This window comes from Myxocyprinus asiaticus, chromosome 48, assembly GCF_019703515.2.
Source record: "Myxocyprinus asiaticus isolate MX2 ecotype Aquarium Trade chromosome 48, UBuf_Myxa_2, whole genome shotgun sequence".
In the NCBI taxonomy this organism is placed as follows: Eukaryota; Metazoa; Chordata; class Actinopteri; order Cypriniformes; family Catostomidae; genus Myxocyprinus; species Myxocyprinus asiaticus.
Genome location: NC_059391.1, coordinates 25,210,344 through 25,223,528, shown reverse-complemented (window position 1 = coordinate 25,223,528; position 13,185 = coordinate 25,210,344). Strand labels below are relative to the sequence as shown.

The window sequence follows — 13,185 nt, the reverse complement described above, 5'->3', positions numbered from 1 at the left end:
AAAGATATCAGCCAAGACCTCAGAAAAAAAAACTGTGAACCTCCACAAGTCTGGTTCATCCTTGGGAGCAATTTCCAAATGCCTGAAGGTACCACGTTCATCTGTACAAACAATAGTACGCAAGTATAAACACCATGGGACCACGCAGCCATCATACCGCTCAGGAAGGAGACGCATTCTGTCTCCAAGAGATGAACGTAGTTTGGTGTGAAAAGTGCAAATCAATCCCAGAACAACCGCAAAGGACCTTGTGAAGATGCTGGAGGAATCAAGTAGACAAGTATCTATATCCACAGTAAAACGAGTCCTATATCGACATAACCTGAAAGGCTGATCAGTAAGGAAGAAGCCACTGCACCAAAACCACCATAAAAAAGCCAGATTACAGTTTGCAAGTGCACACGGGGACAAAGATCTTACTTTTTGGAGAAATGTCCTTTGGTCTGATGAAACAAAAATTGAACTGTCTGGCCATAATGACCATTGTTATGTTTGGAGGAAAAAGGGTGAGGCTTGCAAGCCAAAGAACACCATACCAACCATGAAGCATGGGGGTAGCAGCATCATGTTGTGGGGTGCTTTGCTGCAGGAGGGACTGGTGCACTTCACAAACTAAATGGCATTATGAGGAAGGAAAATGATGTGGATATACTGAAGCAACATCTCAAGACATCAGCCAGGAAGTTAAGGCTCGGTCGCAAATGTGTCTTCCAAATGGACAATGACCCCAAGAATACTTCCAAAGTTGTGGCAAAATGACTTATGGGCAACAAAGTCAAGGTATTGGAGTGGCCATCACAAAGCTCTGACCTCAAACCGATAGAAAATGTGTGGGCAGAACTGAAAAAGCGTGTGCGAGCAAGGAGGCCTACAAACCTGACTCAGTTACACCAGTTCTGTCTGGAGGAATGGGCCAAACTTATTGTGAGAAGCTTGTGGAAGGCTACCCAAAAAGTTTGACCCAAGTTAAATAATTTAAAGGCAATGCTACCAAATACTAACAAAGTGTATGTAAACTCCTGTCTCACTAGGAATGTGATGAAAGAAATAAAAGCTGAAATAAATAATTCTCTCTACTATTATTCTGACATTTCACATTCCTAAAATAAAGTAGTGATCCTAACTGACCTATGACAGGGAATGTTTTCTATGATTAAATGTCATTAATTGTGAAAAACTGAGTTTAAATGTATTTGGCTAAGGTGTATGTAAACTTCTGACTTCAACTGTGTGTTTATATATATATAATAGGGATCTAAACAACACATTAAAGCAGCACAGGAAGATACTGTTGTTGTGTATGTGTCCACCAACCCTTTCTCTGAGCTTCTCCTTCAGTAACAGGCTCAGTAAGTTATATGGCACCCTAAACCACACAGGAGCTCCAACGATGAGCACTTTCTTCAGCCGTGCTGGGAATGCACCCTGAAGGAAACAGCAGAGGCTTAAAAGAAAAAAAGACTTTCCTGATTTATTTTGAGAACAGCAGCAGAGCTTCCAGACCACATAAGTCACTACAAAACTTTAATACAAATACACAAGCTTATGCTGAATATTATACTCTTAATTATACATCTTAACATCAGTTACTACATAACAGAAACTCACTTTGAGCAGGTTAAGGATCTTTTTGCTCAGGTCAAGTTCAAAGTTAGTGTAATTGGATCCAGCCATGTCATAAATGAAAACCAGCCCGTTCCTCTGAGTCTCAAAACTTCAGGAAAAAAAAGAGAGATTTATGAGTGATAATGAGCTGTTTTCTGATTTCCGCTGGTAGAAGACAACATGAAATCAATACGGATCCCATTTACTTTCTTAATAAATATCCCCCTTTCAACAAAATCATAATAATTTTCTCTGCCTCTGAAACAACTGGTCTTTCACTCTTTTTACACTCTTTACCTCTCCACGGCTCGGTCCAGAAGGTAAAACAGGGCCTGCAGAACTACATGGTTCCCTGTTTTACTGGGATGGTGCAGTTTAGCTGTGTACAGGGCGATGGATGCTCCAGACGGGTCCCGGACACCCTGATACCAGAACACAGAGAGGAAAACATCCCAATCAAACACAAATGACTTGACATTTACATTAAAAAACCCAAAAGATACAGAAGAGTCATCTCAGACCATTCAGAATGGTCATTTCCACACCTGTGGTTTCACTGAGGTGTAGTTTTAACAGTGTACACATGGGGGCAGAATAGAGTTCATCTCGCAGACTCATTCTTAGAAAACATTTATAGCTCTTCTGATAACAGTATTCATCTCTCTGCCATTCAATATGATGCTAAATCAGGTTTATTTGCTTTCAGCTGCTGTGATGACATGCATTTCCGTATGCACACACACAGAAGGCTCTTAACATCAATCAAATATTTATGTTAATATAATATTCCAATAATCTGTTGACTCAAGAAATATATGGGACTCTGGGTTATAAATACAGTGGAAAGGAAGTGAGGAAAAGAGGTTAAAGTGATCAATGAAAGTATCGAATGAACAGAGGCATCCTGCCTTCACAGCATCCAATCAGCTCTCGGAACGCTGATCCTCCTGACCAATAGGAGAGCAGCACAGCCTCTGAAAAGTCCCACACACACCTTACATAAACATTATCAATTACAAATGCTGAAAGCTTGTCTCTCAAACACAATGGCCCTGTTTACACCTGGAATTAACATCCATCTCGTGTGAAAAGTTGAAGTGAAAGCACAGCAGTGACTCTGCAGCTGTAATTAGAGCCAATCAGCTGAGTGGAAATGAAACTCAGCACAGCATATTTGTCATTTGTGAACCATTAACCTGATTTCCCAGCAACATAAACAGCCTTTCTTTTTTTTGTTTTTTTTTTTATATAGTCCTGATGTGAAGAGTGAACTTACCAACACAGTGAACTTCCCACTCAATAGTTCAGAGCGTAACGGCTCCTCGTGCGGCTGAAGTTTGACTATTCCCTCTCTCAAACGAGTCTCCTATAGGAGAGAGATTATTGGCATACTTAGTCTTATTTTTCATTTTTACTTTATCCTTCTTGTCTACTTAAAGGGATAGTTCATCCAAAAATGAAAATTCTCCTCATTTACAATTCATCCGGAAAGTATTCACAGCGCTTCACTTTTTCCACATTTTGTTATGTTACAGCCTTATTCCAAAATGGATTAAATTAATTATTTTCCTCAAAATTCTACAAACAATACCCCATAATGACAACGTGAAAGAAGTTTGTTTGAAATCTTTGCAAATTTATTAAAAATGAAAAAAAATCACATGTACATAAGTATTCACAGCCTTTGCTCAATACTTTGTTGAAGCACCTTTGGCACCAATTACAGCCTCAAGTCTTTTTGAGTATGATGCTACAAGCTTGGCACACCAATGTGTGGTCAAATTATTTAATTTACCCATTTTGCAATTTCATATTTCTTTCTCTCCTCTCTTTGTCACTTACTGACAAAGACAGGAAGCGTTTTTAGCACCAATGCTACAAAATGAACAGCAAAGTGACACATTGGGTGTGTAATAGATGCTTTAACGGGATAGTTCACCCAAAAAGGAAAATTCTCTCATCGTTTACTCACCCTCATGCCATCCCAGATGCATATGACTTTCTTTCTTCTGCAGAACACAAATGAAGATTTTTGGAAGAATATCTCAGCTCTGTAGGTCCATTCAATGCAAGTGAATGGTGATCAGACCTCTGTAGCTCCAAAAATCTCAGGTAGCATAAAAGTAATCCATAAGACTCAAGTGGTTAAATCCATATCTTCTGAACTGATATGATAGGTGTGGGTGTGAAATAGATCAATATTTAAGTTGTTTTTTACTTTCAATCTCCACCTTTCACCAGCTCCGATCAGCAGGTGGCAATATGCACGAAGAATGCAAACAACCAAAAACAAAAGAAGAATGTGAAAGTGGAGATTTATCGTAAAAAAGGGCTTAAATATTGATCTGTTTCTCACCCACACCTATCATATTGCTCCTGAAGACATGGATTAAACCAGTGGAGTCGTATGGATTACTTTTATGCTGACTATTATGTAGTTTTAAGAAATTCAAATTTTGGCACCCATTTACTTGCATTGTTTGGACCTACAGAGCTGAAATATTCTTCTAAAAATCTTCATTTGTGTTCTGCAGAAGAAAGAAAGTCATACACATCTGGTATGGCATGAGGGTGAGTAAATAAGATAATTAATTTTTGGATGAACTATCCCTTTAAGTATCTATTTTATCATTCTTGTTCGGCCACGTATTATGATGGGCAATGTAGATTTGTTACACAAGCCTGTTGCCTCATTAACCAGCAAATGTAAATGAGTCGTCTTTTCAGTGCAACAGTACAAAAATTAAAACAGAATTATGAGCGATACCAATTTGTTTCTGCCATGATTCTTAAATTGACATGTCCCCAGCTTCAAAAGTCGGACCTCAAAGAAAATACTGAGTTTCCCCACTCGTAATTACGCCTTTGCGGTGGCGTTTATTTGCACTCATCTCGTAATTACAATCATTCTGACATGACTTCAGTGCACCATGTTTCATTTTGTTCATTTTCAGGGTTCCCACACCTATTCATCAATGAATTTCCATGACTTTTCCAGTTGTTTGTGATTACTGGTTAGAGGTTTTAAAAAGCATTTTAAATAAATGGCACTCACAAATAGTAATTTCTAGCCAATATTTTAGACCAGAGCATAACCAGAAAAATATATGTTCTAGTGATCGATCGATTGATTTTCTTTTTAATCAATTTTCAGGCCTCGCCACCATAACTGTAAAATGATATTTCCAAGTTTTTCATGGCTGTGGGAACCATGTATTGTATTTTGCATTGCTCACATGACTGGTTTACTCCATTTGCACTATTTGTTACTTATTTTTGCACTATTCTCATAGTATGCAGCTATTTTGTCATTCCAATACAGCACATTAAACTGAAATTGCTCTAATTATAATTACTATGAAATAACCGTAAATTTTGCATTTATAGAATTTATAACACTTTTCTCTTAAATGTCCCTTGAAGGACAAGGGTTTTGTCATAATAAGCAGCTAATTCTGTGGACATCTCAGTCTCACCAAGTTAAAAAGAGACACAAACACTCACTTACCCTATAGCTGTGGAAAAGCTCGATGGCTCGCAGGACGTCAAACTTGCGGGCCATCAGAAATTTTACCGCCACGTCCCAGGATAATGGCGAGACGCCATGCTGGGATGTCCATTTATTGATCTCCTCCAAAAATTGCTTAGTGGCCTGTGAGAGAAAAAAGATACTTTAGGGTTTATCAAGACCAAGTTTGCCTTTACAGTACTATGGTATACTTTTTGGTCGGTTATGTAATTTACTTACAATGCCCTGTATTACAAATTAAAATTGTAAAATGTCTACAAATTACAGAAATTTGTAACTCAAAAAATATTTATATTCAAAACAAAAAGGTAGTGACAATTGCGACATTATTAATTGTAATAATTTTCAAGTTATTGCATAGGTATTCAATAGAATTTTCCAAAGAATTATCTAAACTGTATGTGTGTGTCAAGGGGGTTTTAGTGGGTTTATGGCAGAGGAAGACAAGAAAACAAGAAAAGTCCAAACACACGCTATGTTCTCAGCAATTTCCTGACAACTACAGTGCATCCGGAAAGTATTCCAGCGCTTCACTTTTTCCACATTTTGTTATGTTACAGCCTTATTCCAAAATGGATTAAATTCATTATTTTCCTCAAAATTCTACAAACAATACCCCATAATGACAACGTGAAAGAAGTTTGTTTGAAATCTTTGCAAATTTATTAAAAATAAAAACATCACATGTACATAAGTATTCACAGCCTTTGCTCAATACTTTGCTGAAGCACCTTTGGCACCAATTACAGCCTCAAGTCTTTTTGAGTATGATGCTACAAGCCTGGCACACCTATTTTTGGGCAGTTTCTCCCATTCTTCTTTGCAGGACCTCTCAAGCTCCATCAGGTTGGATGGGGAGCGTCGGTGCACAGCCATTTTCAGATCTCTCCAGAGATGTTCAATCGGGTTCAAGTCTGGGCTCTGGCTGGGCCACTCAAGGACATTCACAGAGTTGTCCCGTAGCCACTCTGTTATCTTGGCTGTGTGCTTAGGGTCGTTGTCCTGTTGGAAGATGAACCTTCACCCCAGTCTGAGGTCCAGAGCGCTCTGGAGCAGGTTTTCATCAAGGATATCTCTGTACATTGCTGCATTCATCTTTCTCTCGATCCTGACTAGTCTCCCAGTTCCTGCCACTGAAAAACTTCCCCACAGCATGATGCTGCCACCACCATGCTTCACTGTAGGGATGGTATTGGCCAGGTGATGAGCGGTGCCTGGTTTCCTCCAAACATGACGCTTGCCATTCAGGCCAAAGAGTTCAATCTTTGTTTCTCATGGTCTGAGAGTCCTTCAGGTGCCTTTTGGCAAATGCCAGGTGGGCTGTCATGTGTCTTTTACTGAGGAGTGGCTTCCGTCTGGCCACTCTACCATACAGGCCTGATTGGTGGAGTGCTGCAGAGATGGTTGTTCTTCTGGAAGGTTCTCCTCTCTCCACAGAGAAATGCTGGAGCTCTGTCAGAGTGACCATCGGGTTCTTGGTCACCTCCCTGACTAAGGCCCTTCTCCCCTGATTGCTCAGTTTGGCCCATGGCCAGCTCTAGGAAGAGTCCTGGTGGTTCCAAACTTTTTCCATTTACAGTTGATTGAGGCCACTGTGCTCATTGGGACATTCAATGCTGCAGACATTTTTCTGTACCCTTCCCCAGATCTGTGCCTCGATACAATCCTGTCTCGGAGGTCTACAGACAATTCCTTGGACTTCATGGCTTGGTTTGTGCTCTGACATGCACTGTTAACTGTGGGACCTTATATAGACAGGTGTGTGCCTTTCCAAATCATGTCCAATCAACTGAATTTATCACAGGTGGACTCCAATCAAGTTGTAGAAACATCTCAAGGATGATCAGTGGAAACAGGATGCACCTGAGCTCAATTTTGAGTGTCATGGCAAAGGCTGTGAATACTTATGTACATGTGATTTTTTTCATTTTTTATTTTTAATAAATTTGCAAAGACTTCAAACAAACTTCTTTCACGTTGTCATTATGGGGTATTGTTTGTAGAATTTTGAGGAAAATAATGAATTTAATCCATTTTGGAATAAGGATGTAACATAACAAAATGTGGAAAAAGTGAAGCGCTGTGAATACTTTCCGGATGCACTGTATAAAAACCCACATACAAACAAGACCATATGGAGATAGGCATGGAAAAATCTGACTGATGTTAGTATTGAGAGTCTGGAGAACACAGGACATCAAGAAAGGGGGAACCAAGAGCGCAGCTGGTTCTACAACAGCCTTCACTCATATCAAACACAGTGATGAAATCAAACCGTATTAAACTGAACTTCTGTAGAGCAAAGTGCTCCAAAACAATGCAAATTGCCAGGTTCTTGCATAGCTCATTTTCATATGTTTGCCAGTCTGTCTCACTTTTCATCTACTTTCGTTGTTTGGAAAACTACTCTCCCTTTAAATCTGATCAGTTAAAATCATTCAGACAGACCTAGAAGACTAGAACTTCAGCCAAGCTGTGAGACATGAAGCACAACTGATCACTTTTCTTCACTGTTCTGTTTCACTACTACAGCTTCAACAAATAAAGTTCTGCTGATTCAGTTGAAGACAAAGTATATATATATAAAAAAATAAGCTCATTCTCTCTTTCTGTTTCTCTCTAGAGGTTCCAGTCCACCTACTTGCACAACACCGTCTCCTTAAAAGGCCAGATAAGCAGCACATCCAGGCAGACAGCCTTGAATTCTGCAAAATTCACCCCAAGATGAACTTTGTTGTGCAGGCCTCGGGAATCAGCAACTCCAGCAATATTACAGTTCTGGACTCTGGTTTTACACAGGTCATATCTGACACTTTTAATCAATGTACCTTTTTATCCCTTAAATGCACTTAAATATTACTCACCAAAATCAGTCGCAATCTGATTCTGACAATAAGAATAATACAAGCTGTTTTTGCTACTGTATCTTTAAGACTTCTAAATGTAAATGACCTCTGTTGTGATTGGCTAACCTCTTTGCATATGAAATAAGTAACAACATGTTGATAAGTAATGCGCGTGGATTACTCTGGAGTACTCAGGTAGGGTTCTTTTTAATGAATTGGATGTTGAACTGATTGGCGAATCATTTAGACTAAATCGATAACAGGAGTCATTAATCTGAATCGACTCAAATTACTCACTCCATCTCCAAATGAGCCAAGAACCGTTTACAGTATTAAGGATAATTTATACTTACTGGGCAAACAACATTCTTCTAGTTTGCCTAAAAATGATTATGTACTTACATTTTTGTTCTGCTGGTGTTCGTTTGGTGATATTTATCCAGTTTGTGCACATCTCTGAAATTCTTGACGTAGGAGAACTTGGCTAGTCAAAGAGCGTTGACGATTGGTTACAACTAATCGGAGGAGTGGTTTGGGCGTGACGTTTCTTTATTAGTTTATTTTTATATGATGCCGCATGTAGTATAAACTCATTCGTATAAAAGTTTGTTTCCATCTGAAGTTTCCATTACTATACTGGGCTTAATACATTTTTGTAAGGTTAGTGATTTAAAATTGGTCTATTCACCTTATTCAGCCCTGCCCCTTTTCCGTGCTCCGCTCTTTCAAATTTTGTCATCTAACTTCCTGTTTGTATTAGAGTGTACTGAGAAGAGTCGATCAAAATGGATTATGTGTGGGAGCACAGAAAGTATTTTCCCCAAGAGTTGATGGTGTGAGTCTACACAACCCCTTCACTAAGTGAAAACGCTCGAGAGGTGTTTTTTTCTGTCAATGTAAATGTTCGTTTTTTCCGACACCCGCAGAGGTAAACTGAACCTGACAGATCAAATTTGGACACACTGCACTTTTACCATGATACAAGTGTTTAATTGTTATACGTGTAATTCTGCTAAATTTTTAGGTTTCAACTTGTTAACAATGTGTGTTAAAATGTGTAGTTGACATGAAATTCCAAACAGGACAGCTCGTATTATTTTACATGCAAGTTCATGACATTAAAGGAAATTATTTGTACTTTTTAAAATAAATTTTTCACCCCACAATTTTAAGAGGCTTAAATGTGATTAAAATAGTTGCAAATGCAATATAAAATAAAATGTACTCTTTTGCGTGTATGTGTAGTGTATAAAAATATAGTATTACTCCGTCCTGGAATAACACTCAAAAAATCTGCTCACCTGTAATAAAATGCGAATGGTGAATGACATGAGAAGATGGCCACAGGTGTCAATATTTTTAATGACTTTGTGTTGTCTCTTGGAGTTTCATGAGCACAGAGGCACATCACTACATCTGCAGCATGAGGTAGGATCTTGTGTATTTATGAATGAAACACTCTTTGTTTAAAATTCTCCCCGCTCTGCTTTCCGTTGCTATGACATCCCCTGAATACTTTAAAATACTCATGATAACTTTTGGTCACTCTATAACCTGTAAATCTACTTTGCTAGCTAATTACACTTTGACATCAACACCACAGAAATCTACATAGAATACACTACACCAGAGGTTCAAAGACAAAATTTTCAAGATGGCTGCGCGCTAGTTTCTCTGGCGCATAAGGTGAATACTGACTGGTTGTTCATATGACAATGTTTAGTATCTAATACATAATCATAGTTTTGTTATACTATATGGTATGTTAACTCTCCCAAAAATTCAAATTGTCATAATTTACTCACCCTCATGTTATTCCAAACCAGTGTCAGAAATTAAAGGGGGGTCCGGACAAAAATGTCACAAATACCCCTGCAATTCAAAATGCACACTGTAAACCCTGAAGTTGTCATTACTGGAAAAATCAAGTTGTCTTAATTAATCATTACTTGAAATGTTACGTTTTGTGCTTATAACTCAAATATCTAGGTTCCTTGAACTTATTTTTCTTAAAATGCATAGACTTAAGATTTTAAGTGTTAATAATTCAAACTATTAAGTATAAAATTGAGGCTATGGGGAATACCCACAATGCTTTATGCTTGAATTACTGTATTTAATTATGTTTCATTTAAATAGTTGTTTTTAAGAATTCATAGAGGTTTTAGCTCTTTTGTCATATTATTTATGTTGTTTTGTTGCAAACAGTTGTCACTTTGATCAAGTTGGACCCTGTTAACACTTTCTCAGTTTTCCTTGTGCATGTGAAACTGAAGTACAGGAATATATGCATTTCTGTTTAGAAATATGTTTTTTAATGATTGACATATAGAATCAGTTAGTCTTCATTTTTTAGCTGTAATTGTATGACCTAAATTTGAGTACATTCAATTAAAATTATTAAGTTGAAACAACATTTAAATAGCAAATCAGTGTTATCTTATCTTCAATAGTTAGGTTAATTTGATATGAACACCAAGTTAAGTTAACTTAATTACACACGTTTTGGAGATGCCATTACTAAATTCAATTCAGGAAATGAGTTTAATCATTTGAGTAAAGTCAACTTATTAGGGTTTTCAGTGCAGGGGCAAAAATGCCCTTGTAATGAATTCTTCTGTTTTTTTATTTGTTACATTAAATATAGTTCTTAATATTCTATAATTGTCCTAGTTATACATATTATGGCATAAAAAAAGTAGATGTTGATTTAATTTTATAGGGTAATAGGTAACAAAATCTCAATCTTTTAAATGTAAATAAAATAAAAATCCCTCATAAAAGGTAACAATTTGCCCCTGAAAATCAAATTTAGGGGCACAAATTGCCCCTTAATAAAAATAAAAAATAAAGTTATTTCTGACACTGTTCCAAACCCATATGACTTGTTTTTCTTCTTCTACTGAGCACAAAAGGAGATCTTAGGAATAATTTTAGCCTCATTTTGGGATGAGCTATCCCTTTAATTAAAAAAAAAAAAAAGTTATAAAAATGACATTGTTATTATTGAGCAAGCTGTTAGGCCCAATTTCGTCATGTGCCAAAACAAAATCCAGTAGGAACCACTGTAAAGTGATCATGCTTATAATGTCACAACTATGAAGATTTTTAGCGGGGTTTTTTTTGTTTGTTTTTTTTGCATTTTGGCATCTGTCGGTACTGAACAGGAAGAAAAACATGTCATCAGCTGCACTCTGCAACAAGCTGGTTGCATCCCCCCCCTCCCCTTTGGTTGCACCAGTGGAAATGCTTTTAGCAGCTCATGTCCCTCAGGGCTTCTGAGCGCCGGACGCTGCCAGTCTGACATATAATTACTCTCTCACACTCATGCAGCAGGAACCAGCTGACCCGATAAGCCACGTCTCTGCACTGCATCCGAGATGGGATACACACTCAGCACTAGCACAGGCAGAAACAGATGATAAGACACCAACTGCTAAGGATAGTTCATCCAAAAATGACTTTCCTGTAGTACACAAAAGGAGATGTTAGGCAGAATGTTTGCATCAGTCAGCATTAACTTTCACTGCATCTTATTTCCAAACAATGAAAGCGAATGGTGACTGAAGCTGCCAGCTGACGCTTCCTTTTGTGTTCCACAGAATAAAGTCAGATGGGTATGAAACAACATAAGTAAATGATGACAGAATTGTCACTTTTGGGAGAACTATCCCTTTAAAAGTTAATTACCAAAAAAAAAAAAAAAAAAAACATTCTCTCATTTCTAAAAAGAAGAAGCAAAAATCGCAGTTACAGACAGACACTTACAATTAAAGTGAATAGGGCCAGCCAATAAGCATTACATTACAAATATGCACTGTTTCAAAAGTATAACCACAAGCTGTAAACATTATACAATAAAATCAAGTACTAACCATCTGTGTAAAGTTAGGCGTAATGTAGATCCAAATTACAACTCCATTGTCGTGACAATGTAACGGCAGTAAACTCAGTAATCTGGCAAACACCGTAAATCTCTCTTTAATCACACTAAAATCATGTTAACACGTATAATGTATACATCTTGTGCCTATACTTTTAAAACAGTGTATATTTGAACGTTTATGAACCGGCCCCATTCACTTTCATTGTAAGAGCCGTACTGTGACCGTAACTGTTTTTCTTTTTTTTTTTTTAAATGAACGAAAGATAAGTCAAAATTATTTTTGGAGGTAATCAACAATATGCCACAAATGTTTTTGATTAAGCTTAACTTGTATTGAACCCGGAGCATTCCTTTAATAAAGGTTGAATGAATGAATGAATGAATGGATGGATGGATTGTTGACTGGGGTTTATTTAAATGAGATTCAGCAGCAGGACGGAGGAAACAGAGACGCCTTGTTAAAGAAAACCAGCAGACACACTTTCACCCATCTAAAAAAACAGGTTACAGAATCTCTAAAAAAAAACAAAAAAAAAACCCACCATGCATAAGATATTTTAATACAAATTAAACCATTCAAGGATATTCAAATCATTAGCATATTCAATATTTAAGTCAGATGGGAATTTCTGGTTTAGGATTGACAGCATGAAGGATAAAGATGGTGGGGTTACACTAAGAAACTGCTCCGGAGTACTGAGTGTATTTCACGATTTAAACGACATGCATTCCTGCTTAAAGTGACCTATAAATAACAAGCAGACTTATATAATAACAGTTTCCTGTTTCTAGTCTGTCTGTAGTAGAAAACAATTCTCCCACCAAACAGCTTCATAAACACACATTAAACACATGTTAGTGAGTGTAAGCTAGATTTTGCCGATAGTAAAACCTGAAATCTCTGACACTGAGGGGATGAGCCAAAGGAAAACGCTTAAACAATGTCATAATGAAAATGTAAAAATGCAAAAAGCTTTCTTTGAGGTTTAGGTTTAGGGTTAGGTGATAGAAAATAGAATTAGTTCAGTTTTATAATAAATGCAATTTACATAGAAGTCAATGGAAAGTCCCCACAAAGATAGAAAAACAAACGCATGGGAGCTGGGTTAAGATGTCTGAGTATTTTTCGTTACAGGTTAACAGTGTTTTGTGTGTTTGTCACTGCAGGTTAAAAGTGTTTTGAGTATTTGTTGTTGCATGTTAAAGGTGCTGAGTATTTGTTGCGGCAGGTTAAAGGCATTTTCAGTATTTGTTGTTGCAGGTTAAAGGTGTTTTGAGTATTTGTCATTGCAGTCTAAAAGCGTTTTGAGTATTTGATG

The 13,185-nt window shown here is 37.4% G+C and overlaps 1 protein-coding gene across 1 annotated transcript in view; it reads right to left on the bottom strand.

Annotated features, from left to right (window-relative positions):
* Positions 1-13,185, bottom strand: part of LOC127437633 (tyrosine-protein phosphatase non-receptor type 9-like) — a 30,265-nt gene that overhangs the window by 12,924 nt on the left and 4,156 nt on the right. Inside the window, exons 2-6 of the mRNA XM_051692671.1 lie at positions 5,114-5,257; positions 2,882-2,971; positions 1,903-2,027; positions 1,609-1,714; positions 1,315-1,425 (exon numbers count right to left, since the gene is read on the bottom strand). Coding sequence (XP_051548631.1) covers positions 1,315-1,425; positions 1,609-1,714; positions 1,903-2,027; positions 2,882-2,971; positions 5,114-5,257 — 576 coding nt within the window. The remainder of the gene's footprint in view (positions 1-1,314; positions 1,426-1,608; positions 1,715-1,902; positions 2,028-2,881; positions 2,972-5,113; positions 5,258-13,185) is intronic.